This window comes from Dermacentor albipictus, chromosome 5, assembly GCF_038994185.2.
Source record: "Dermacentor albipictus isolate Rhodes 1998 colony chromosome 5, USDA_Dalb.pri_finalv2, whole genome shotgun sequence".
Lineage (NCBI taxonomy): Eukaryota > Metazoa > Arthropoda > Arachnida > Ixodida > Ixodidae > Dermacentor > Dermacentor albipictus.
This window is the reverse complement of record NC_091825.1, coordinates 128838098-128861986: the sequence shown is the minus strand read 5'-3', so window position 1 is coordinate 128861986 and position 23889 is coordinate 128838098. Positions and strand designations below refer to the sequence as shown.

The 23889-nt window shown below is 47.4% G+C and overlaps 2 protein-coding genes across 4 annotated transcripts in view; one reads left to right on the top strand and one right to left on the bottom strand.

The window, feature by feature from the left end:
• The window catches only part of LOC135906347 (uncharacterized), a 55871-nt gene extending 47952 nt beyond the window's left edge, over positions 1-7919 (top strand). For all 3 annotated transcript variants that reach the window (XM_065437688.1, XM_065437689.1, XM_065437687.1), the window contains 4 exons: positions 1658-1705; positions 5150-5170; positions 5673-5711; positions 7476-7919. In XM_065437688.1, the coding sequence (XP_065293760.1) occupies positions 1658-1705; positions 5150-5170; positions 5673-5711; positions 7476-7755 (388 nt within the window). In that variant the 3' untranslated portion in view covers positions 7756-7919. The remainder of the gene's footprint in view (positions 1-1657; positions 1706-5149; positions 5171-5672; positions 5712-7475) is intronic.
• LOC135906350 (protein shisa-4-like) overlaps positions 1-20885 on the bottom strand; it is a 184461-nt gene extending 163576 nt beyond the window's left edge. Inside the window, exon 1 of the mRNA XM_070538887.1 lies at positions 20794-20885. The gene's annotated coding sequence lies outside the window, so the exon portion shown is untranslated. The remainder of the gene's footprint in view (positions 1-20793) is intronic.
• Positions 20886-23889: the final 3004 nt, after the last annotated feature.

Genomic DNA, 23889 nt, shown 5'->3' with positions numbered 1-23889 from the left:
GCTCAGCAGCTGAACGCCGTAATTACGCAGTCATTACAGAGAGTTCTTCCTTCCTTCATTTTGAGGATTTAAAGCGAATAGCTTTTCTTTTGTTTTTAGCAATCAGGCCAGTTTCTTGGTTATGCGGCTGCCCGGTTTCCCGCCTGAGAGTGAGGGTAGCGCCGGAGGTTGGAGGAGGAGAGGCCGCTCCTCGTGCTGTGGCGCGAGAGCTATCTAACCGATGATTGGCGCGTGAGCTTTTCGTCGCAGAACGCCGACTGGCTCTTTTCGACGCACTTGATGCGTGCGACTGTTTTAAATGCTGTGTTCGGTAGTGGTGGCGGCTGTATCGCTTTTCTCCGTCGCTTCGTCTGGCGTTTGCGAGCACGCTTTCCTCGCCGAACACCGCGCTGCGCACTGTTACGACTTTGCACCGCTGCCACCACTATACGACTTTGAGGTGGTCCCGTAGCGCTCGTTACCCGTTTCGTGACAGAGCGTTGGTAGCGAAGACTCCGAGTCAGGCGTCGGTGAGAATAATGAAAGGGACTTTATACATTATATTCAGGTCATTATACAGGACAAGATCGGATCGGCACTGGGGCCGAGAGCTCACAGCAAACGCGACTGTTCCCGCACGGCGACGTCCGGCGAGACTGCAACGCGTGACACATCTCACTCCAGTCGAGAGTGGCACTGGCTCCGGGTGGGTCGGCGGATCCGGTTTTTCCAGGCGGCGCGTCGCGGCTTATAAGCCCCGAGAAATCAATGTCATTCAAACGGCCCAATACAAAGCCAGCACTCGACAGTCGTCCGAGAGGTCCAACCAGCGACCGCGCTGGCCACCCGGTTCAATGTTCGCGCGCGCGGTGACCTCCATGCAAAAGGAGGTGCGGCGCCGGACTGTCTGGCACTGGGTGGCACGTTTAAACATGTCGCTCGCCGATGCTTCTCCGCAGGACACCGCTGCCTGACGGCTCAGCATCTTGACTTGTCTAGGGAGAATTAGGGCGCTGTGCCTTTCGGCGCAGCCCCGGGTTTGTCCAAATGGCGCTTGCAGGATAAATTCTGCATCTTGCAGATTCGGAATCCGGGCTGGTGGTAATGGCACAACAGCACCTCCGGTTCAGCCGCTCCACTTCCGTCTTGTCGGCCCAGCCTCGTTCGACCGACTCGTCTCAGTGCGTGGGACCTGCGCGATACCAAAGAGAGCGATCGGACGAGTATGTGGGACCTCTCTGGAGTGAACGAGCGGAGAGGGAAAACGCAGGTAGCGCAGCCGTTGTCACTTCGTCGTCATCGTTCCCGCTGTGCGGTCACTACGTCGTGCCGCGTCGCCGCGCGGTCACGCTGTCGCGATTCCCTTGTCGCCGTGCGGTCTTCGCCGCGCTGCTGCCGTCGTTGCGGCGTCATCGTCTCCACGTCGTCGTACGGTCGTCGTCCCGTCGTTGCCTTAGTGCCGCCGTCATCGCGCTGTCCACCAACAGGTGCGCACAATACTTTGTGCCACCATAATCAAACGCCGTTATCGACGTCAGCAGAATACTTGACAAGTATTGCTAGTCCGTCCATCCTATTTTCGCACTCCGACGTAGCTGATCGCTTCCTTTGATTTTTCTTTTCTCGGAAGGCTAACGCATAGATATACGCGCTCACAAGATATTCCCTCTTCTTCCAGGTCAGCGGCTGTGACTTCCGACCAGAAGCTCAGGCTGGAAATGGCCGAGTGAGTGCAACTTTCAGAACGCTACACGGGTAGAAAATGAACTTCGCTATCGCTAGTATTGGAGACTTTTAGCCTCTCCGCTAATCCGGTAAACGGGAGTGGTTTGGGCGGATTGCCGGATTTGCGGGGGCGTAAACGTGAGCGGCCAGAGCGGTGCAGCCGCCTGGTAGCGTAGAGTTCAACCAGACAAACACAGAGCTAAAACTGCAGTAACCCACTATATCCTGCTTCGCTGCTGGTGCAAATTTTTGGCAGAGGCGTAATTGGGAACACGATTACGCCACTGTCGAAAATTTACCCAAGCAGCTAAGCAGAATATAGTAGCTAGCTTTGTGTTTGCGTAGTTGAGCTTTGCGCCACCAGCTGGCGCCACCAATCTGGCCGCTCACGTTTACGCCCCCACTAATCCGGCAAACCGCCCGCGCTTGCCGGAATACCGGACACGCTAAATGTCTCTATTGTGAACCAGTCGGCTTTGAATTGTGCTGGACGCCTGTGAAAGCGCGAGAAGGCGAGGGGCAAATCTGCAGCGCGATTTTTGTGATTAAAATAGATTCGCGTGACGGGAAGGTATGCTGATTCAGTCTGCGAGCGAGCATGACGTCACTTGCTGCCGCCCATTCACGGCGCGCCCACCAGTGCTGGTAACATTTCTTTGGGACAAAGTCCCTATGTCGCGTCCCAAAACACGCCATTTATAGAACGAAAACTTGCTAATCGATGATGCTAAATGATAATGACGACGACTTCATCGGAATTGTCTTATGTTTTCATTGTTCCTAGGGGCCCTTCGTATTGCTTTTACAACTATAGCTTTAAATTAGACTATTTCCCGCGGTGGTACGTGAATCAACAGTTGGAATGTGAAAAGGGAACACAAAGCTCGACATTTTAAGACGGTTATGTCAGCATTTTGCTTTGTGTAGAAAAGCAGCATTGCATGATGACACTTAGGTCACTGACTAATAAGCTCTTCAGTACTTTATTTAGAAGTATACTGACAGATGGACGCACGTGCATTTTCTTTGCAAAACTTGTGAAATTTCTGAAAATTTGTAAAACAAAATATAAGAAGAGGCACGAGGCGCTGAACTTAGCTAAAACTCCTTGAGAAACTTTACCAGAATAATTTACTGACTACATATACGTGACTAGAAGGTCACTAATACGGCAGGACGCCAAAAAAAAGGCGTCGTTGCCGTTACGGCGAGTAAAACCTCGCTAAATTTAGCGACTTTCTCGCTGTGTCAACAAAACTGCCGGCACAAAGGGACGCCTTCAACGAAGTGCTAGCATTGCGGGTCGTTGAACCTCACCCGAGTCACGCTAGCCTGCTGACTGAATGAGGCGTGGATCGGGTCTTAGAGAAATCATCATTTAGCTGGGACCTGGGAAAGACATGCATGCACGTCATAATTGAATTAATGTCCCGGGCCACGTATCAATGCTCGGGTCACGAATGATTTAAGCATAAATTTCTAGCGAATTACACTTCAATAAGAGAGCCGGAAAAAAGCGCTCCACCCAACCATCCCGCTTCGTTTCTTGCACAGTATTTCTTTCGTTTAGTGTAGCGTCAAAAGCTTTGACTCGGGACAAAGTGCTAGATTCTGAGTTTTCTGTTTGTTCTTTTGGCTAAGGAAGACATTGTATTTTTTCTTGACATTAAGAATAATCCTTTCAGGCACCAATTGTACATCTTCAGAATAATTAAAAGCGTGCCGCCGTGGAACGGATTAAGCATTTTCAATCCTTCAGCGGCTTTTCTCAATGTTACAGAATGTGGACTCCACACGAGAATAGCACAAAGTGTGACACGGACGTGACGGACCACGCAGGGGTTACTTGCCCGCGTGTTACTTTGCGTTATTCTTAAGCACGAATCACTGACCAACTAGCCCAGCAGCACGCGTTTGTCCATTCGATAACTGTCTTCTGGAACGTCAGAAACGAGAACGTAAACCACGTCATGCCTAGCCTACTTGCATCGGACCTATCCGACCACTTGCAACAATATGCCTGATATGAGACATGGCCAAAAATATTCGCCGTTTCACCCGAAGGCTGAGCATACAAAGCAGTATCAAGGTTTATCCTTGCGTCTAAGGCGTCTCGGAAAGCTAGCGTGATTAGAAGCACCGCCAACAGCGTGCAGGCGTCGATGGTGCACGAGGCAGGAGCGAACGAAAACCATCGGCGTTTGTAAGCACCCAGAGAAACGTTTGGATGCATTCACCTTGACGTTTACTATCCGCTGTCCATTCCCGCTCATGCAAGTGTATGCGTCACAGTCTACTTGCGCACAGCAGTTCATCATCATCACCAACATCAATATCATCATCATCATGATCATTCTATCTTTATGCCATTGCCAGGACGAAGGCCTCCCATAGCGACCTCCAATTACCCCTGTATAGCGCTAGCTTAGACCAATTTGCACCTTCAAATTTCCTATTGTTACGTGTAGCTGTAGCCCAATGCTATATACATTTATTCAGAGGAAGCTAACGGAAGGCCACAATGGCGACGCTATATCAAGCGGGTCCACGTCGTCTTCCTTCTCTTCAGTGTAGCCACACTATGGTGGCTGTTTCGTAGCATCACCTCCGGCAGTAGAAGCACCGTCCCGGTGCTTAATCTTAACATCCGCGGTGAAAGGTGTATGAAAGGTGTATGGTATGGCTTTAGTTTTGCCACGTGAACGATGTCACTTGCAGCCGACGATGACGCTGAGAGGTCGGCGGGGACGACTTCGTACGTGACATCGGTCACTTGTCGCACCACACTATTTCTGCACCTCACCTGCTCAGGTGGTACGCCAATGTGCGTTCGCACAAAGTTCAAGCCTGCAAAGGAACCCGGAATGCTGAACCGGCCCCGCTAGAGTCGAGTGAACGCAGTGTGGCGGTGCGGTCACGTGGCTTCGTCGCTTTTGCAGCCAAACGCACCGTCCGTCCCCTGAAGACCTTCTGATGCTCCACGCGTGGGCCGCGCTTGATCTCTACTGTGACAGCGCGACAACGCTGACGTCGAAGACGCAAACGCGCATCGAGCATCCGTGTAATTGCGATATCGCAACGGAAACGGTCGACGTCGCACCCGCCGCGTGACGTCATACTGTGACACCCAGAGCAAACACCCAGCCCTCGACTTTCCACCTTCCAACTCGATTTACTAAAACACTTTGCACGTATCGTTCGCACCTGCTAGTTCAATCATAAACGTTTAGATATGTAACACGTGACGGGTTTCAAGTACTGCAATTTTCGTCAGTAGCATGCTTCTCCTTTTAATGTACTGCCTTGGAGTGTTCATTTGTCTATGTAGTGCCTGAAGAGGCTAAAGGAGAAACTGCGAAAACTACAACCTCGGGGTAATGTGAGGGTTGCGTGCGGAAGTCCGAATTTATATGCTAAACCGCTTTTATCTGGTTTCCCTCTGCAGGAAATACAGAGTAATGCGTCTGTAAGTAAACAGTGTTAATTTTCTACCTAGAAGATGAGTGTATAGCCGAATGGCAACGCTTCTGTCTTTGTCACATTTACTAAGAAACTCGTTAGGTTTACGCTTACGTGTGCTATATGCTCTTGTTTTCACCAGTTCACCCGACAACACGTGCTTAAGCGTGCCTGTGTATCCCGCGTCAATTGTTCCTCTGTATTTACACTGTGTTTTTACGGTGCACAAATTATCACAGAATAAAAGAAAAAGAACTTACAGAACCAGTTCGAGAACTTGTGAACAGACATGTAAAAAATGACATATTAGAATAAGCTTAGTGAAGACGAGTGCTGTAGATCGGTACAATGGGGGCTCCCTTGCCCACTGCTTAAAAAAAGGGGAAAAAAAAGATGAACGTTTTATAAGTTAGCTTCAAAGAGCCCGCTGCCGCCATTAGCTTGTCTCAAGTGATTTCACTTTCTGTCGCCTTATCCTAAAGCAATAATCGTTTTTTCCTGGACTGCAGGAAAAGGATGTCCAGAGAACCCGACGCTGTTTTGAAAGAGTGAGTACGTTTTAAGCGCCCCTTAAAGGTCACGCATCTCGTTACAGAATACTTACTTCGGTAAAGGCGCGCTTTTCTGGGGCGTCTATGAGCAACTAGCCGCTCCATTAAAGTTAAAGCGCGGATATGTTTGAATAATGTTTTTGCTTAAGCAACTAAGTCAGCGTAATGCAACACTCATTCCAGTGCTTAAAAAAAAAAAAGTTGCCCGAAAGAACAGGGCAGTCAAGAAAAAACGCTGCTGGCAGTTTTCTTTTTTTCTTTTTTTCATTCTCTCTTCTTTCTTTTCTTAGCTTCTTTTATATCCCGAAAACATTGCGCATTATGCGGTATAACAAACAGCCCACCTGTCACCTTTAAGCAAGACGGAATATTAACAACTTATTTGTTGCTTCTGAGCGCAGTACCAATCTCTGGGGAGTCAACAGCATGTGAACAAATCAAGGCTGCGACTGGGCTACTATCGTTAGCAAGCAGTCAATGTAAAACAGTGCGACTTTGTCTCATATAGAAAGCAAAAAGAAATAATAAAACTGAATTTTCGTTTTACATTTCGTATCCGTGAGTACCGATACGGGGGATTATTTTATTTGTGAGAAAAGCAGCACAGCAAAGGGAGAAATGAAAGACGAAGCAACGCAGGTGTGCAGCGGAGTTAACACTCTTGGCAGATTCATGTAACTCTTCTGGTAAGTCTTAGCCTTTTTCTTGTAATGTTTATACTCTTCTTGCAACGCGCTTTTGTAGATTACTCCTCTCACTGTTCGGTGTGTGAACTAAGAACAACAATTCTCGGTACCGCGGGCACACCCCTTCCTGTGTTTTCGCCACAAGACTATTAACAACAAAATTGTCATTTTTCGAACCGTCATTTACTCAAAATATGCCAATGCGGGTCGAAGGTTGCTCTCGCACCAGTTATCATAGCTTCTGTTGTCACGTTCTCAAGGCGAACTTGGATGAACACCTAACAACAAGCGCACGCCATTATCAAAATACTGGCATATTTTTTTTTTTCAAAACACCATACAGATGGGTAAAGTAGAGATCGATTTATATTTTTATGCAAATATTTATTCCCACCTTCTTCAAGGACCGGCACCCTAGACGTTTTCATTGCATTACGAAATTTAGCGGAATCATTGTAAAGGTTAGAGATGTGTGCTCGTACAGAAAGTATGCCCATCCGCATACTCTCTTGGCACGATTTCGAACAGCAGGGGACTATGTTGGGCTAGTTGGTGTTCGAGTTAGTTGTGTTACGTTATCTAACACAACGTGAAAACACGCAATTGCGAAGAAAACAATAAACGGCTGGCGCAGTTTGTCTCAATACGATCCTGAATAGCGGCTATAAAGCGGCCCAGTATCCGTCCACGTGATCTCATAACGCGTGTGCCAACACCGCCAAAAGTCAGATGGCTAAGTATTGTCTCCTGCGCTGGTGGTTTCCCCCTGCGCACCGCGGTAGTACAGAGCAGACGACAGAACACACGCGAAACGTAGAAGTCGATGCAGCATCCGTTCTGTCGTATCCTCCTTGCCTCACGTTCTCGAGGTGGCAGTTGAAGGAGTGAAATAAATTTTAAAAACTTCGTTAACGTGACGTTTGTCGGGGTATTCGATTTGCAGCTGACTTCTTTCTTTCTTTCTTTCTTTCTTTCTTTCTTTCTTTCTTTCTTTCTTTCTTTCTTTCTTTCTTTCTTTCTTTCTTTCTTTCTTTCTTTCTTTCTTTCTTTCTTTCTTTCTTTCCTGCGCGCGCAGCATCAGCCCCACTATGCTGCAGTCTCCGCTGTCCATGAGCGAGATGCAGCCGACCAGCGTTCCCAGAGACAGGTCTTCCTCCGTGCTGCCCGGTTTGCAGCCGGGCCCGGTTCGTGCGGTAACACCGGGCCCGGCTCGTGCGGTAACACCGGGCCCGGCTCGTGCGGTAACACCGGGCCCGGCTCGTGTGGTAATGCACTTGAGCCAAGCCAAGCCGACGGCCGCGAGACCGCTTGCGCTGCGAGCGCACAGCGACGAGCTGGCGCCCGAGTTCCGATAGAAACCCGGCCACCGCCGAACATAAACGCAGCGTCGTTTCTCGATAACCGCCCCGCGTAGGCTTCTCTCTGTTTATTTGCTTACCGTGCGACTCTACTGTTTGTTCTCGATATTTCACGTTCGATTTCGGTTAGTATTAATTGCGCGGTTGTCTTTTTTTCGGAATTCTCGCTTTTCTTTCGCAGAGACCCGTGACGCCTCCGACTGACTTAAGTGAAGTTACTTTGCTAAATATGATCGCGTGAGCTACCTCTATCTTTTTTCTTCTGATAAAGATTGTTTTGCCGTACGTATTCAGTATTTTGTATTTTCTAGTATATCCGACGTTCTCTGTCAACGGAGTTTCGACAAAAATAAAAGTAAATGGATTTAGGTGCACGGTGCGGCATAGGAAAGAATTTGTGAAGTGAAGGTCGTCCATTGCATACTGTTTGTCCATATATTGTGGAAAAGCATACATGGCCAAACGGGCCGGTGTGAACACAAGACTTTTGGAACACAAAATGTCACTGGGGGAAACATTCATTCCAAAGGACATTGCTCACAACATGGGTGGTAGCCGCTTTACAATGACACTACAGTTCTACCGCACCATAACCAGCTGACCAGGGAAATATTGGAAGCTTTTCACATTTACTAGGGAGGAGGGGTCTGTATCAGTCAACCATCTGTTTTTCTGGGCCATCGTGAGGTCGCCTTTTTTTTGCAGGGACACACACACACAAAAAAAAACGTGTTATAAAAATTTGTTAGGGGTGCAACAAATAGGATAGGATTGCACACCGTGATATGTTGCCTATATTTTACGCGCTAGTATGAGCGTATAAGTGAATTTGAAGGTGCTTTTAATATTCTCTTGCTTATATTTGACGTCTGAGGGTGCGCAGGTACATAAATACGAAGTGTTTCTTCTAAAATAAACTAGTTGCAAGTGCAGCGACTGTCTTGCATTCTTGTGTCTCCCCGCTCTGTCTTGGTCAGTGCTCGCTGCTTCACGAACACGGTATGATGATTTTCATCCGTTGTTGCGTGAATGTTTCACGAATAAACTTCATTAGCATTTCAGTTTGCCTGTGGTGCAAATCATTCTTGCTGCGACTTCAAGGAGTACTGACACCACGTTTTTCTACTTTATTGACTATTATTTTGTTCTTCTTTAGGTTAAACGAATGCCTCTGACCTCGACACACTAAATAACTTAGTAAATAGATTTTATACAACCCTCCATCGCTTCGTTGTAAACTCTATCACTTCCCCTTTCCTTATGTGTAATTACATTACGACAATGAACCTGGTCGCGCGGGAGCAAGGCATCACAAGGTGTTTGAAACAAGACGGTTTCTTCGAACATCTATTGTAGTAAATTTCTAAGGCGCTCGACGGGTGCCAGTATTTTTTTATTATTATTTAAATGTTTGGAGGCCCAGTAGCTTCATTCAATGCAATATGCAGAAAATGTCACACCGGTCCTTCAAAGCAGCGTGTCTGTTCACAGCGTTGCTACAGAAAAACTCTGAATATTTTTAAACAGTCAACATATTCATAATTATAGGAATCGTTAGTATCTTTTTCATTCAAGTTTTACTATTATTCGGCTTCGACCGCACCATTTTTCAACTGTTAAGGTCGCCAGGTTGGGAATGTGTGGCACATTAGGAACCGAATCCACAGAGCTTTTCATTCATTAGTGCTTTTTTCTTTTCTTTTTTTGTCATTGGCTGGTTGCCTTCGCAATAATACGTGTGTCCCACATTGCGATTGGCTGACATTTTCTCTTAGGAAGAACTACAGTGTATTATCTTTTTTTTCGTTTGTGTGTGTGTGAATACGGGCCCAGACTTCTGCGATGAGCAAACTGGACGGCGCCTGGCTGAGCGTATACAACGATCGCTATCAGCCGTGGACCGGAACTCCGCATTTGCATCATCCTCCGAGATTCGAGATGGTGGGGGGGGGATCTTCGCGAAACGGACCCGCCATTAAATGCGAAGCCATGCACGTTGCCTCCTCCTTCCCCGGCGCGGCGGTCCGCTCAGCATTCTAAAGGAGGGCCACGATTCGGCGAAGGCGGTGGGTCGTGTGTGCGTGTGCTCTTTTCGGGTGCGCATGCCGTGATTGCCTTCCTCGGCCGAATGGGGACTTGGAGGAGCTGTGGCGGCAGCAGCAAGTGCAACGCGACGTGACGTGAAGAGCGCGCGCGCGGCGTATAACTGCAGGGTGACTAGAACGGGGAGCTCTGAGTCAACACAAACAGGGATAGCGCGCGGCAAGCACAAACTTGATGCGCAAACACGCGCCGAATCCGGCTCGGACAGAAAGGAGCCCCCGTTTAGCTTCCAAGGACATTCGCGAAATAGCAAAAGAGGAGGGGGGGGGGGGGGCTAAGTGCGCCTGCCTTTGAGGATTGCCGGCGCTCGACGCTGTTTGTCCCTGTTGCCGCCGAAAATGATCTCGGTGAGGATCCAAAACCTCTGCGAATCCGCTTACTGGCGCCTGTGTAGACTAGGCATGTCGACTTCCGATTGCGATATTTATTTGCATTCTTAGTAACTACGTAGAGCTAGCAGACACTTTGAGAGTCCAAGTATGGGGCGAACGCGCTAAAGCAATACAAAATATTTGGACAAGTCTGTATACGTTGAAGAGATATATTCTAGAACTTTGATAAGTTGTACTGTGTTGCAGTGTTCGATTTGGGAAGACCCTATATTTCGCCAGTTCGACGAAAAGACGATGTCAGCGAAAACGTCTTTTTATATTTTGTTTAGGTTTCGGCCATGTCTATAGTCGTTGTAGAGACAAATATTATTCAGAATTAATCGGTAGCGTGACGTTGCGAAATAGGGACCGGAAGAACTCAAAATTTCGTTTGTCCGCATTTTGCGAGTGGCTCAGTACTATCACGTCCGGTTAGTTGGTCATACATAATAATATTTACACGTGAGGTTCTGAAATATATCTAATCTGAAGCAGTCCTGAAACGCATCATCTATTCTTTTCCAGAACTTTAATTTCCTGCATAATTCTGAAGCTTTTAGATCTTAAAAGATCCGTAGATGGCGCAACGGTCGGACGTGCTGTGCGACACCATTTGGAGAATAGAACCTGCTGTGGCTTCACTCGTGAATGAGGATTTCTCAGTTGATTGTTCTGTACGGGACACTTGTCATGCCGCCCGGCGGTCTGTGAAGCATTTCTTTTTTTTTGTCATTAAACTAAGTTCGTGAAATCTTTCTGAAATTTTGTACATCTAATTTTTGAGCCAGCGGGCGCACACAAGTGCAAAGAGCTTCAGTTGCGTGCAAAGCAAATGCGCGTTGGCATCACGACCTTGGGTTTTTCTGTCGCTATATATAACGTTTTCGTTAACTATAGCGGCGACTTTAGTGTGTTAGTTAGTTGGCGCGGGTATGAATGTAGGGCGGGTAAACGGCCGTGGGCTCCTACGCCTAAGGCAGACACGTGCAGACACCGCAATGCGCGATTGTCATGGCGCACGAGAAAGCTTTTCCTCTTCAGGGAACCCCTTCGCTCTCTCTTTCGAAGAGCAGACGACAGCAGAAACCACGAAGTGGAGGCCGTATTTAGCTGACAGAAGAGTTTCGGACTTGGTTGCATTCGTAAACAAACAAAAAGGAGAAACGAGCGAGACATAGTTCGCGCGATGCGAATTCACGACAATGGCGGCGAAGGAGCTCGACAAGCGGGAATTTCCGGCAGAAAACGGAAACGAACGGCGGCAGGAGCGGCGTGAGCTCGCGGTTCGAGCCCGACAAAGCTTCGCCCGAAACGAGGAACCGAGAGAGAACGGAAGAGTGCTGCTGGAGACTGTGGGGAGGAATGGGGAAGGGGAGGAAAGGCAGTGACTGGGGCCGTGGTTTGGATTCGCAGCATGCTTTGCGGCTCTTTGATCGTCGCCGCTGCGTTGTCGTCGCGTCCGCGGGCGAAGCCAGAAGAGAGCCGCTTTTCGGCTACGTTTGCGGCCTGCAGCTCTCGCAGCCGCCGCCGCGCTTCTAATTTGTTCCGCGAGCGCGCGTGCGGAAGAATGGCTCCTCACTCTCGATTCGTATTTCTTTCTTTCTTTCTTTCTTTCTTTCTTTCTTTCTTTCTTTCTTTCTTTCTTTCTTTCTTTCTTTCTTTCTTTCTTTCTTTCTTTCTTTCGATAAAGGACGCCTTGTCCTTTTGTATGTCTTATTCACAGAGGGGAAAGCAAGCGACGGAAAGCCCCTAGCTTGAGATGTCTGCGTTTGCGCCCGCGTACGGTGAACCGTCATTATTCAAAAAGGACGCGTGTTCTTGTACTGTTGCTGATGCCGTTGTTGTAGGAGATTATGGCATTCTACCGGCGGCGCAAGATAGCTTTGCTCGAGCCCTTGCTGGAGATGTGGCGGACTTTGAGGCGACGATATATGGGCGCATTTGCAATCCTGCAGCGTCGGGCAGGACAAACGCCTTTCTGAGTCTATCGCCGTCATTGGGCAGATCTGCGCAACTTCCAGTAGCTGTAAGTCATAGACGCAAGAAAGAAAGAAAAAAGAAAGAAAAGCTATTTTTCACTCTTTCTGGACGTTTGCGACTGTCTTGTGTACTGTCATTATGCGGAGTTAGCGGAGGTTCTACACTTTTCTTTTTGTTAATTCGAGAAAAAAAAAGGCAAGGCGTCTTTGATATGGAAGACGGGAGGGTGGAGGAGGGGCGGGGGATGCTTGGAGCGAGAATCTCCAAGTTCATTTTCCCGAACGCGTACAACGTGTACGTTACTCATCGCCGGAATTTCGGCGTGATTGACATATAGAGCCTTTATCAATTGCAGCGCTCCATCGACACAACAGCGACGTTCACGTGAATGCGATATAAGCTCATCGTACTATCTAATTGGCACATTGCATTGCCGATTGGCGCCACACTATATATAGTAACAATAACATATAATGGCGAGAGTGCGAGAGCAGGACCCTTTCTTCTACTCACAAAGGAGGCGCGATCGGAAAAAAAAAGAAAGAAAGAAAAGTGCGTGGACTTGTTGCGGACGCCGTCGCACACAAATTGATGCGCCGACTCGTTTCATTGTGATGGCGAGTTATGGGGACTATGGTGTCCTAATGACTAACGAAGTGGGCCTTCTTCCAAACCCGGTGCAGTTGCACAAACGTTTCGCGCCGTTCGCGTTTAATTTACACGCAACTGTCGAAAAACTTTCGCGATAACCATAGCGTTGGCGCAGAGTGCCCGCTAAAGCACTGCACTCGTCCAACGAGGGCAGTGCATGCCATGGACTAAATAAGCGCGTATAAATCAATGACTGGCCTATTATTTGGGGCGCTACTGCTGGATAGCAGCAGAAATAGTTAGGAATACAGAGCTCACTCGCTCAAAAGTATAAGTTAACAAGCCTGGTAATCAGCCTGATTGTGTCAACGTAGCTGTTTTACTTTCGGATGAGGACAAAGTCATTGTAGTTTTTTTCGCGCACGCTAATGGGGTCACGGCGCTTTTATACGAAAGCCCCGAACTGAGCCCACCGGCTCGCTCAATATAACCCGGGCTGTGTACAGCGAATTGTAAACCGACTATCGTTTAGCCCGAAGTTGTTAGGATATCATGACCGAGATAATCAGCTTTAACGCATCGTCGCTGCCCCACGCGCGCGCACCTAAAACAGGGAAATATTTCTCGACGCCACCGACTAGCCTTCAGTAACCCATCATCATCATCATCATCATCATCATCATCATCATCATCATCATCATCATCATCATCATCATCATGGCTATGTTCACTGCAGGGCAATGGCCTCTCTCATACTTCTCCAACCCATACAGTAACCCACACATAATCGCCACATGCACCTGCATCTCTGGTAAGGTTTGGCGTACGAGATTTGGTTGCTTCATCTAATCCTATATACAGTAACCGAGCCTGATCCAACGTGATAGAGGTTCCGCGCCTCGCGAGATAATCAAATGAGGAAGACCAACCCGCCAAACACAGAGCTTGAGTCCGTTAAATCCGATTTCCACATGAACACAATGTTTAGACGCGGTGTAGTGAAATAGACGGTGCCCGATTAGGTGCCGACAAGCAAAGCATTTTCGTCCCGGGAGTGTGGTAAGAAAACTGCGCCGGAATAAATGCCACGATCTGGCAAAGATTAGCAGTCACGCCATTAAAGAAAGAGCGACAGAGACGCACAGAAAGAGGAATTTAATGCAGAAGACACGACCGCATATTTAAATTCGTTCGAGCGGAAGTGTAATTACTGCCTAATGTTGCGAGCGGGCGAACGACCTTCGGATAGATTTGTTCCCCGTGAAAGATTAAGAATGCAAATGGTTTTCCGCTGCTGAGAACAACTGGGGTGTGGACTGTAGGCGCGGGCAATGATAAAAAAAAATGACACAAAGCGGGAAGCATTGCAAGCAGAGAGCAGCGCATAAGAAATGCCCGGCGGACTGTGTGCGCCGGAGAGAGCATTTCGCGTTTCTATAGTAGGATAAAAAGTGCGTTTTTTTTTAGTGGTTCCCGCTGAGACCATCTGAGCGTTACACTTTGATATCGTGCCTAGCGAAGCGTCCTGGATACGAGTGCGCTGTTTCTGTCATCTCCAGCGTCTCGCCTTAATGCTCGCGAAAAAAAACAAAAAAGAGAACACTCACGCACGTATATGTGCAGGCAGAATTCGCCTTCCCAGAAAATGCGTAGCGCTGGCTATATATTAGTACAGCGAGCCGGCATATAGTATACACATGCCCGCAATAGCGTCTCTGAAAGATTCAACAAACGAGCACGCCAGATGCGAAGGATATATATCTGCGACGGTCGTCGTTTCGCGCATTACGCATATACGTATAGACGCCGAGCGCAGCGGAAACGGGGTAGATGGCGCTGCGAACCGAAATGCACGGGGGAAAACGAAGTTTAAACTCCGTTGTGCGCTCGGGGGGCCTACTGTTATACGGCGGCGCGTTTGTCTTTCTTTCTTTTTGCGCTGTAGGCTTTATGACCTCGTTCATTGCTGCTTTTGACTCGCGCGTCTTGTTTGCTGCAATACCGCTTTCGTGCGCCCCGGCCATGATCATTTCGTGCCAGGGACGCTGGTATAGGTCGAAGTGGACTGCTACTGATTCTGGCGATATGACTTTTTCTTTCTTCAGAATGCGCTTTATTGTTTACCAAAATATTATTCCCCGCTTCTTAACAGAACGACTACGATCTCTGGCGCGTTGTTAAGCTAAAGAAATTGAGAAGTCACTCACAGTGAATGAAAATCAGCAATGCCAGATCATAGTAGGAAGCCTCTTAAGGGAACAAAACACACATTTTGTCACCCCCCCCCCCCCCCCCCCCAGCTCTCGATATTACTCCCTACTTAACGACTCTCGTGGGACTTATTAAGAGGGGTTGTTGGACGCCGGTTCATAGTTCACGCGGGCGGGCCTTGCGCTCTATATCAGCGTACCGCTATTACACTGACATTTTTGCATTATTATTCTTCGTGATCTGCATGAAATTTTGCGAATCTGGCCTATAATTAGGGTCGCGTCAACCGTAGTCACCGCATCAATCTCGTGATCAATCTCGCTCTCGTGATTTAGCCTCGGTTGCTTTGTCACGCTCCTGAGTGGCTTACGCATGCTGCACCTTCGAATTCAGTGCAATGTTGCGAAACAAAGTACAAGACTTTACCGACACCTTCCTTTTTTTTTGCTCCGGCCGAACACGCACGACTTTTCAAACGGAAAACACAAAATAGGAGAAAGCTTTCTTTCTTTCTTTCTTTCTTTCTTTCTTTCTTTCTTTCTTTCTTTCTTTCTTTCTTTCTTTCTTTCTTTCTTTCTTTCTTTCTTTCTTCGGGCAGACTTTTAAAAGAATCATCTGTGACAAATAGCGCTGTTCCACTGATTCAACTGAATTTGCGAAAGAGCCGAAAATAACTTGCGTAAGAAAACTCGATGTCCTGGTGGATAAATAATGATGTTCGCTATTAACGTTTTAATTACACAATGTAAGGGTCATGTCGAAATTGCCCAATTGGAACTAGTGAAGCCACGTTCGCTTAGCCGACAGCTTAAGGCTCTATCCCCACTTAATATGTGCTACAATATACATTGGCGTTCCAGTAAACTGCTTGTACTAAGAGCGTGAGTCGAGTAGATAAGGTCGATCGTAACTGTTACGCGAATGCACTTTTCTGAACACCATAGCCGCCGCGGTTGCCTAGTGGCTATGGTGTTGGGCTGCTAAGCACCGGGAGGTCACGGGATTATGGTGGCATTTCGATAGGGGCGGAATGCGAAAACACTCGTGTACTTAGACTTAGGCACACGTTAAAGTTCCCCGGGTGTCCTAATTTCCCGAGTCCCCCACTACGGCGTGCCGCATAATGAAATCGCGGTTTTGGCATGTACATATATATATATATATATATATATATATATATATATATATAAACGAGAAGAAAGGGGGTTAACCGAGGGACCCGATAATTATTAGTCATATAATGAGAAGCCAACAAACACTGACACCAAGTACAACATAGGGGAAATTGCATGTGCTTAATAAATGAAATAAAGTAATGATAAATTAATGAAAATTAAAGTGCATGAAAAAACAACTTGCCGCAGGTGGGAACCGAACCCACAACCTTCGCATGTCGCGTGCGATGCTCTACCTATTGAGCTACCGCGGCGGCGTTTCCCCATCCACTTTCTTGGGTATTTATGTGTACTAGTAGAACCCTGGGAGTGTTAGCCAGCGCCCCCACTCACAGACCTTGGCGGCGGACGTGGAACGTCTTTTTTGCCGCAGGCGTCACGAGAACGTGATCTTTTCGGGTGAAGGCAACTGGTCAATAAACCCACATATGCTACCTGAAGGCATCAATGTTGCCGGATTCGAGACCCTCGTTCACACTCCCAGGGTTCTACTAGTACACATAAATACCCAAGAAAGTGGATGGGGAAACGCCGCCGCGGTAGCTCAATAGGTAGAGCATCGCACGCGACATGCGAAGGTTGTGGGTTCGGTTCCCACCTGCGGCAAGTTGTTTTTTCATCCACTTTAATTTCCATTAATTTATCATTACTTTATTTCATTTATTAAGCACATGCAATTTCCCCTATGTTGTACTTGGTGTCAGTGTTTGTTGGCTTCTCATTATATGACTAATATATATATATATATATATATATATTTATATATACAGAGAAACCTTCCGATTGAAATTCAAATTTATTATGCATCTAAAGCCCAAATGATTCAAACTAATGTAATCGGGTTGGCATAATGTGTATGTACGCCTCAGTGGAACGCTTAATTCAATGTTGTCATTAGTGAACACGTTCCGCTTGTCTCTTCTTGTAAGGTTGATGTACTTTTATATATTGTGACATAAATGCCCGTCTAGCTAAATACATATATTGCGAGACAATGCTTGAGACAATGTTGAGGCCGTCAGTTAATATATACATATATAGTTCCCGCTTAACCACCATTTCTGAATAAAGCCATTGCCTACTAAGGGTTCTCCCCATAGTCTTTACCCCCAACACCACACATTGCAATCGTCGTCGCATGTGGAAATAACAAAGAGGTTGGCGGCCACCTGCAGGCAACAACCTATCCTTAAATTGAGGCAACAAAAAAAAAGGGGGGGTGGGGGGAGGAAAGAAAGGGGTCACTGCCTCCTGGTTGCTCGCTCCAACGATCGACCCTTGCCTTTGGCGCCGCACAATAAACGGACAATTAATAGCTTGCCTGATCGCGCCGGCGCCCCCTCCTCCGTCGCTCGCCTGCCGCTGTTGATCAATCTTAATAGTAACAGCCTGGCATCTCCGCGGGGTTTGCTAAATGCCTCGCGACGGAGGCGCTAACGACCCCGCGGTAGATGTGAGTTACGGCCAGGCTAACGGTTTACTCGCCGAAAAAGAAAGGAGACTACCCTAATACGCACGGAGGTTAGTATAGAGCGCCAAGCCAAATACAAATACGGCAGCGCGTTTTTAGAAGTCGAAGGCCTCGCGGGGAGCTAACAGGCGGATACTATTAAGGGGCAGACGGTGTAGGGAGGAGAGAGGAGCGGGTTTTCGGGGCTGCCCGTTCGCCGCTGCTGCCACCGCCGCAGCCTGTCCCGACTGGGGCCGGGCGCGATCGAAATCCCGCAGGCGGGCGAGCGAACGGGCAAGCAAGCATTCGCGCTCGTTGAGCGATTTATCTGGATCAACTTGACACCTCGCGATTTCTCACGGGAAATGGCGTTATTCCGCCGCCGACGACGCCCCGCGCCCTCTGGCGACAACAGCGTAGTTCTTTTCTTCTTTTTTTCTTTTTTTGGGGAGGAGGGGTAGAAGGCAGAGCATAAGGCTTTCTTTTCTCGTACTTGCATGCTTTTGTGGGATCGTGTTTGGTGTAGAAGCGTGGGAGCGCACGTTTCCATCATCACCAGTGTTCGTGTTTTTTGTGCTAGGGAAAGGCCGCATTTTCCCTGCCTGGCGGCAAATGAAGAGAGAGAGAAAGAGCGTCGAGGCCCTGATGGAAGGGAAATGTGCGGCACTATTTGCAATATAGAGAGGACAACGGTTGCCTGACGCTGTGTTAAGTTATGAATCATACGTGCAACGAAGGTCACAGTTGATAAGCACGGTATATTTTTTTTTGTTCATGCTCTCTCTGGAGATTGCTATAATTTAGCCTGCTGAAGAAAAGGGAAATATTGCCATCCATTTGTAAGTAGTACTAATCTATATACTATGAGCAAATCGAGAACAAAGTGAAAGCAGGAGGTTCCTAGCTGCTTTCACCTTGTTCCCGTTTTGCCCATCGTCTCGAATTTCCATCTCCCGCATTCCCCGTGTTTTCCGACTGATATAAATGAGAAGGTAACCTATACAAATTTCGCCAAACCAAGGCTTCGCTCCTGAAAAAGAAATTGGTGACGCATCCATTTTTTAGAGATGATTGACGATTTTAATGCTATCAGTAATCAGTTTGACTGTTAGTGTGTAATTTCCAATGATATGTTTTAGATAATGATTCATTATGAAAGGCGGGACATACCGAGTAAAACAGTACAAGTGAACGTACAAGTGTAAGTGAAATAAGTACAAGCGAAACTTTGGGTTCTTTAGCCGGTGACCCAGATGACCCAGTGCACCACCTGTCATGACTGTTTCAATTTGAAACAGCTGCAATAGTTCGAATTGGTAATGTATTTCAATCCATTTCTTTAGGCAACTCCTGTATTGAATAATTCGTGATACTTTACATAATCTTAGTTGCTATTGTGAGCCCGTTTCGCCGTCTCATACCCTCGTTCGCCTGCCTGTTGTCTCTTCTCGCCCTTTTTTTTTATTATTATTTTTTTAATTCGCAACTGTGAATGCTGCGCCCGCCATTCTGACATGTTAGGTTAAGATAACCGAACGTCGCGTAACAGTTGCTATTTTATCTTAATGGCTGTTGGAGGAGGAAGCTCAGATTGTTATTTGAACTTTGAAGCGCTGGCCAATGGCAGGCGTCAGACCGTAGTAACAATTAGAGTTGCGGGGCTCAAAGGCAAGACTTAACTGCGAGAAGCGCGTTGTATTAGATATACGCGTAATGACACCGGAACGAGGACTGTCTCATTCGTAACCTGCCTCGGCGCGTAGGCTGAAGACAAAAATAGGAAAATAAAGAAAAAAAAATATGCCAACGAAGCAACGGCAAGGCTTCTCAAAGCCAAGTCTCAGTATACAGTGGGTAACCGGCAGGACGAAATTTATGGAAAAAAAAGAAAACTTAAGGAGCAGTGACACCATGTGACAATGACCACCTAATACCATCCCGCAAGGTGAGGGACACACACACAGCCCTCTTACATGTTATGTCCCTCGTCTTACGCGTTTGCTTATTATAGATGATTCTGAATGACCAATTAGGCCCCGATTCCCGCTGTAGTTTGAAAACTGCTCCTAGTTCGCGGAACGATACAACGTTTATTTCACTATATACAACAACTGTTAATTTGTTTTCACTTTCTCTACCTTAGAAAAGCTGGAAATGCGGCTTGTTAAATTAAAGGGATCTGACGTCTCTTAACTGAATACGTGCTATATGGGAAACGCCATAGTGGGCGGAGGCCCAAGATTACTTTCGATCACCTGAGGTTCTTGCACTCTTCCACCGCGGGATCGTGGCGCTGCAACAAGTGTGACCAAACCCGCATTCAAGAGTTGGTGCGCCAACATGCGTGCGCAGCATTGCATTCGTATTACAGCGAGGACAGCAGTAAGCCCCCCCCCCCTCGCCCCCCCCCCCCGGGGGTGGGGGTACTGTGGATGGCCAGTGAGGACTTGTGCCGTGGCGATACGAAGGCTATACACAGTTGCCCGTGTGTTTGCATATTTGCCCGAACGTCGTTCCGAGTTCATCTAATTTCAAAGCCTGGTGACTAAATGTCGTTTCGTTGTGGCTATGGGCCTTTTAATGCTTGCTGATCCGGTACCAAAGTATGCAGCTATGAGAACCCGGTCGGAAGCGAGGAGGAATCGCTTCTTGGAGGAATCGAACCCGCGACCTCATATTCAACAATGCAACGCCACTGATTGCCACCGCGGCGGGTGCGCGCGGTGTCTAAGGATCCAAGCATGCTCTGCTATTCATTGTGGGAACGAAACATGTTAGCATGCCACGGAGCCCTGTTAGCGTCTATTCTTTATTTTTATGTAATGACTCGTCATTCAGTGTAAGGAGGGGCGCAACACTCGGGTGCAGAAGCTCCAAAAGCACAAATAATCGTATTTCCATGTTTATCATATGTTTCCGACAATCTCCCGCTTGACTGTCAGGCAGAAGCGCGCACCGCTGATCGCACGTGTGCAATTCAAACAGGAGAAAAAAAAAAGGAATGTGAGACGTGCCTATCTGCCACTATCTCTCTCTATCCCTAAATCAGGAAAGAAGGTTATCTTCCGTTTTCTTGTTATACAAGAAGGGGCTTGTGATCATCTGTGAGAAGAAAATTTGTGGCGCTTGCTTGCGATACGGCATGGTTGCTTACCTCATCGGCGTGGTCTTTGTCGGCGTGTCATCCGCTCAGGTGGATTCGATTTGGGCAGCGAGGAGCCGAAATCTGGGTCACACTTCGGCCGCGTCGTCTCCCGACGACGAGGCGACCCGCACACGCGCGCTCGAGTTTACCTTCCCAGCTGGGAACAGCTCTCCCACTACGTCCCTGAAGATGGCGCCTGTAGAGTTGGTGGCGCCGGCCGTGGCGCCATCTAGCCCTTGCAGATGGAAACGCTCCCATTTAGCCGTGGGCGAACCCAGCGCTGTCGCACCCGCCTGCTACTCGCCCTACTCGAAGTTATTTTCATTATACTGAGTTGTCCGGCGTACCTCCCTGGAATTTTCGTCTTCGTGCGACTACCCTGGCTTCCTGCACTACGTTACCATTTTTTGTTGGTGCTTACAAGATTGGTCCGTTTCTTCTTGTTCTATCACCGTTTCTCGTGTTAAAAAAAAAAACATTTTAGAAGTGCCGTTTCACCGACTCAGACTGAAATGTTACATTCGGAGACATCCTTTCTCTGCGAGCCACCACTCTTGCACACTTTCATTGGCATGTTTGACAATTGTTTGACATTGCCACATGTCTGACATTACCACAGGTTTGACATTGACACATGTTTGACATTGACAAAGTAATTGGCAAGGGATGGAACGCGACGTCGAAGGGGATCGGCTGGGAGGCCATAACTATTACTTCAATATGACGCGCTATAAGCCATACAAAAGCGTGAAGCGCATTTTTAGCGCATGCTTGACTTAGGTGAGGGACAGACCGCCATTGTAATCTGAACCTGACGACGTTTAACGCTGGAACGCTATCTAGTGAGGCGAGTCTAGCAGTGCTCTTGGAGGAGTTAGAGGGCAGTAAATGGGATACAATAGGGCTCAGTGAAGTTAGGAGGACAAAAGAAGTATATACAGTGCTAAAAAGCGGGCACGTCCTGTGCTACCGGGGCTTAGCGGAGAGACGAGAACTAGGAGTCGGATTCCTGATTAATAAGAACATAGCTGGTAACATACAGGAATTCTATAGCTTTAACGAGAGGGTTGCAGGCCTTGTTCTGAAACTTAACAAGAGGTACAAAATGAAGGCCGTACAGTTCTACGCCCCCACATTCAGACATGATGACCAGGAAGTCGAAAGCTTCTATGAAGACGTGGAATGGGCGATGGCTAAAGTCGAAACGAAATACACTATACTGATGGGCGACTTCAATGCCAAGGTAGGCAAGAAGCAGGCTGCAGACAAGGCAGTGGGGGAATATGGCATAGGCACTATGAATAGCAGGGGAGAGCTATTAGTAGAGTTTGCGGAACAGAATAATATGCGGATAATGAATACCTTCTTCCGCAAGCGGGATAGCCGAAAGTGGACGTGGAGGAGCCCGAATGGCGAGACTAGAAATGAAATAGACCTTATATTCCGTGCTAACCCTGGCATCATGCAAGATGTGGACGCATTCGGCAAGGTGCGCTGCAGTGATCATAGGATGGAAAAAACTCGAATTAGCCTTCACCTGAGGAGGGAATGGAAGAAACTGGTACATAAGAAGCCGATCAATGAGTTAGCGGTATGAGGGAAAATAGAGGAATTCCAGACCAAGCTACAGAACAGGTACTCGGCTTTAACTCCGGAAGAGGACCTTAGTGTTGAAGCAGTGAACGACAATCTTGTGGGCATCATTAAATAGTGTGCAATAGAAGTCGGTGTTAACTCCGTTAGACAGGATACCAGTAAGCTATCGCAGGAGACGAAATATCTGATCAAGAAACGCCAACGTATGAAAGCCTCTAACACTACAGCTAGAATAGAACTGGCAGAACTTTCGAAGTTAATCAACAGGCGTAAGACAGCTGACATAAGTAAGTATAATATGGATAGAATTGAACATGCTCTCAGGAACGGAGGAAGCCTAAAAACAGTGAAGAAGAAACTAGGAATTGGCAAGAATCAGATGTATGCGTTAAGAGACAAAGCCGGCAATATCGTTACTAATATGGATGAGATAGTTCAGGTGGCTGAGGAGTTCTATAGAGATTTATACAGTACCAGTGGCACCGACGACGATAATGGAAGAGAGAATAGTCTAGAGGAATTCGAAATCCCACAGGTAACGCCGGAAGAAGTAAAGAAAGCATTGGGAGCTATGCAAAGGCGGAAGGCAGCTGGGGAGGATCAGGTAACGGCAGATTTGTTGAAGGATGGAGGGCAGATTGTTCTAGAGAAACTGGCCACCCCGTATACGCAATGCCTCATGACCTCGAGCGTACCGGAATCTTGGAAGAACGCTAACATAATCCTAATAATCCATAAGAAAGGGGATGCCAATGACTTGAAAAATTATAGATCAGTCAGCTTACTGTCCCTTGCCTACAACGTAATTACTAAGGTAATCGCAAATAGAATCAGGAACACCTTAGACTTCTCTCAACCAAAGGAACAGGCAGGATTCCGTAAAGGCTACTCAACAAGACCATATTCACACTATCAATTAGGTGATAGCGAAATGTGCGGAATATAAGCAACCCTTATATATAGCCTTCATTGATTACGAAAAAGCGTTTGATTCAGTCGAAACCTCAGCAGTCATGGAGGCATTGCGGAATCAGTGTATAGACGAGCCGTATGTAAAAATACTGAACGATATCTATAGCGGCTCCACAGCCACCGTAGTCCTCCATAAAGAAAGTAACAAAATCCCAATAAAAGAAGGCGTCAGGCAGGGAGATACGATGTCTCCAATGCTATTGACAGCGTGTTTACAGGAGGTATTCAGAGACCTGGATTGGAAGAACTGGGGATAAGAGTTAATGGAGAATACCTTAGTAACTTACGATTCGCTGATGATATTGCCTTGCTTAGTAACTCAAGGGACCAATTGCAATGCATGCTCACTGACCTGGAAAGGGAAAGCAGAAGAGTGTTCTAAAAATTCATCTACAGAAAACTAAAGTAACGTTTAATAGTGTCGGAAAAGAACAGCAATTTACAATAGGTAGCGAGGCATTGGAAGTGGTAAAGGAATACATCTACTTAGGGCAGGTAGTGACGGCGGATCCGGATCATGACACGGAAATAATCAGA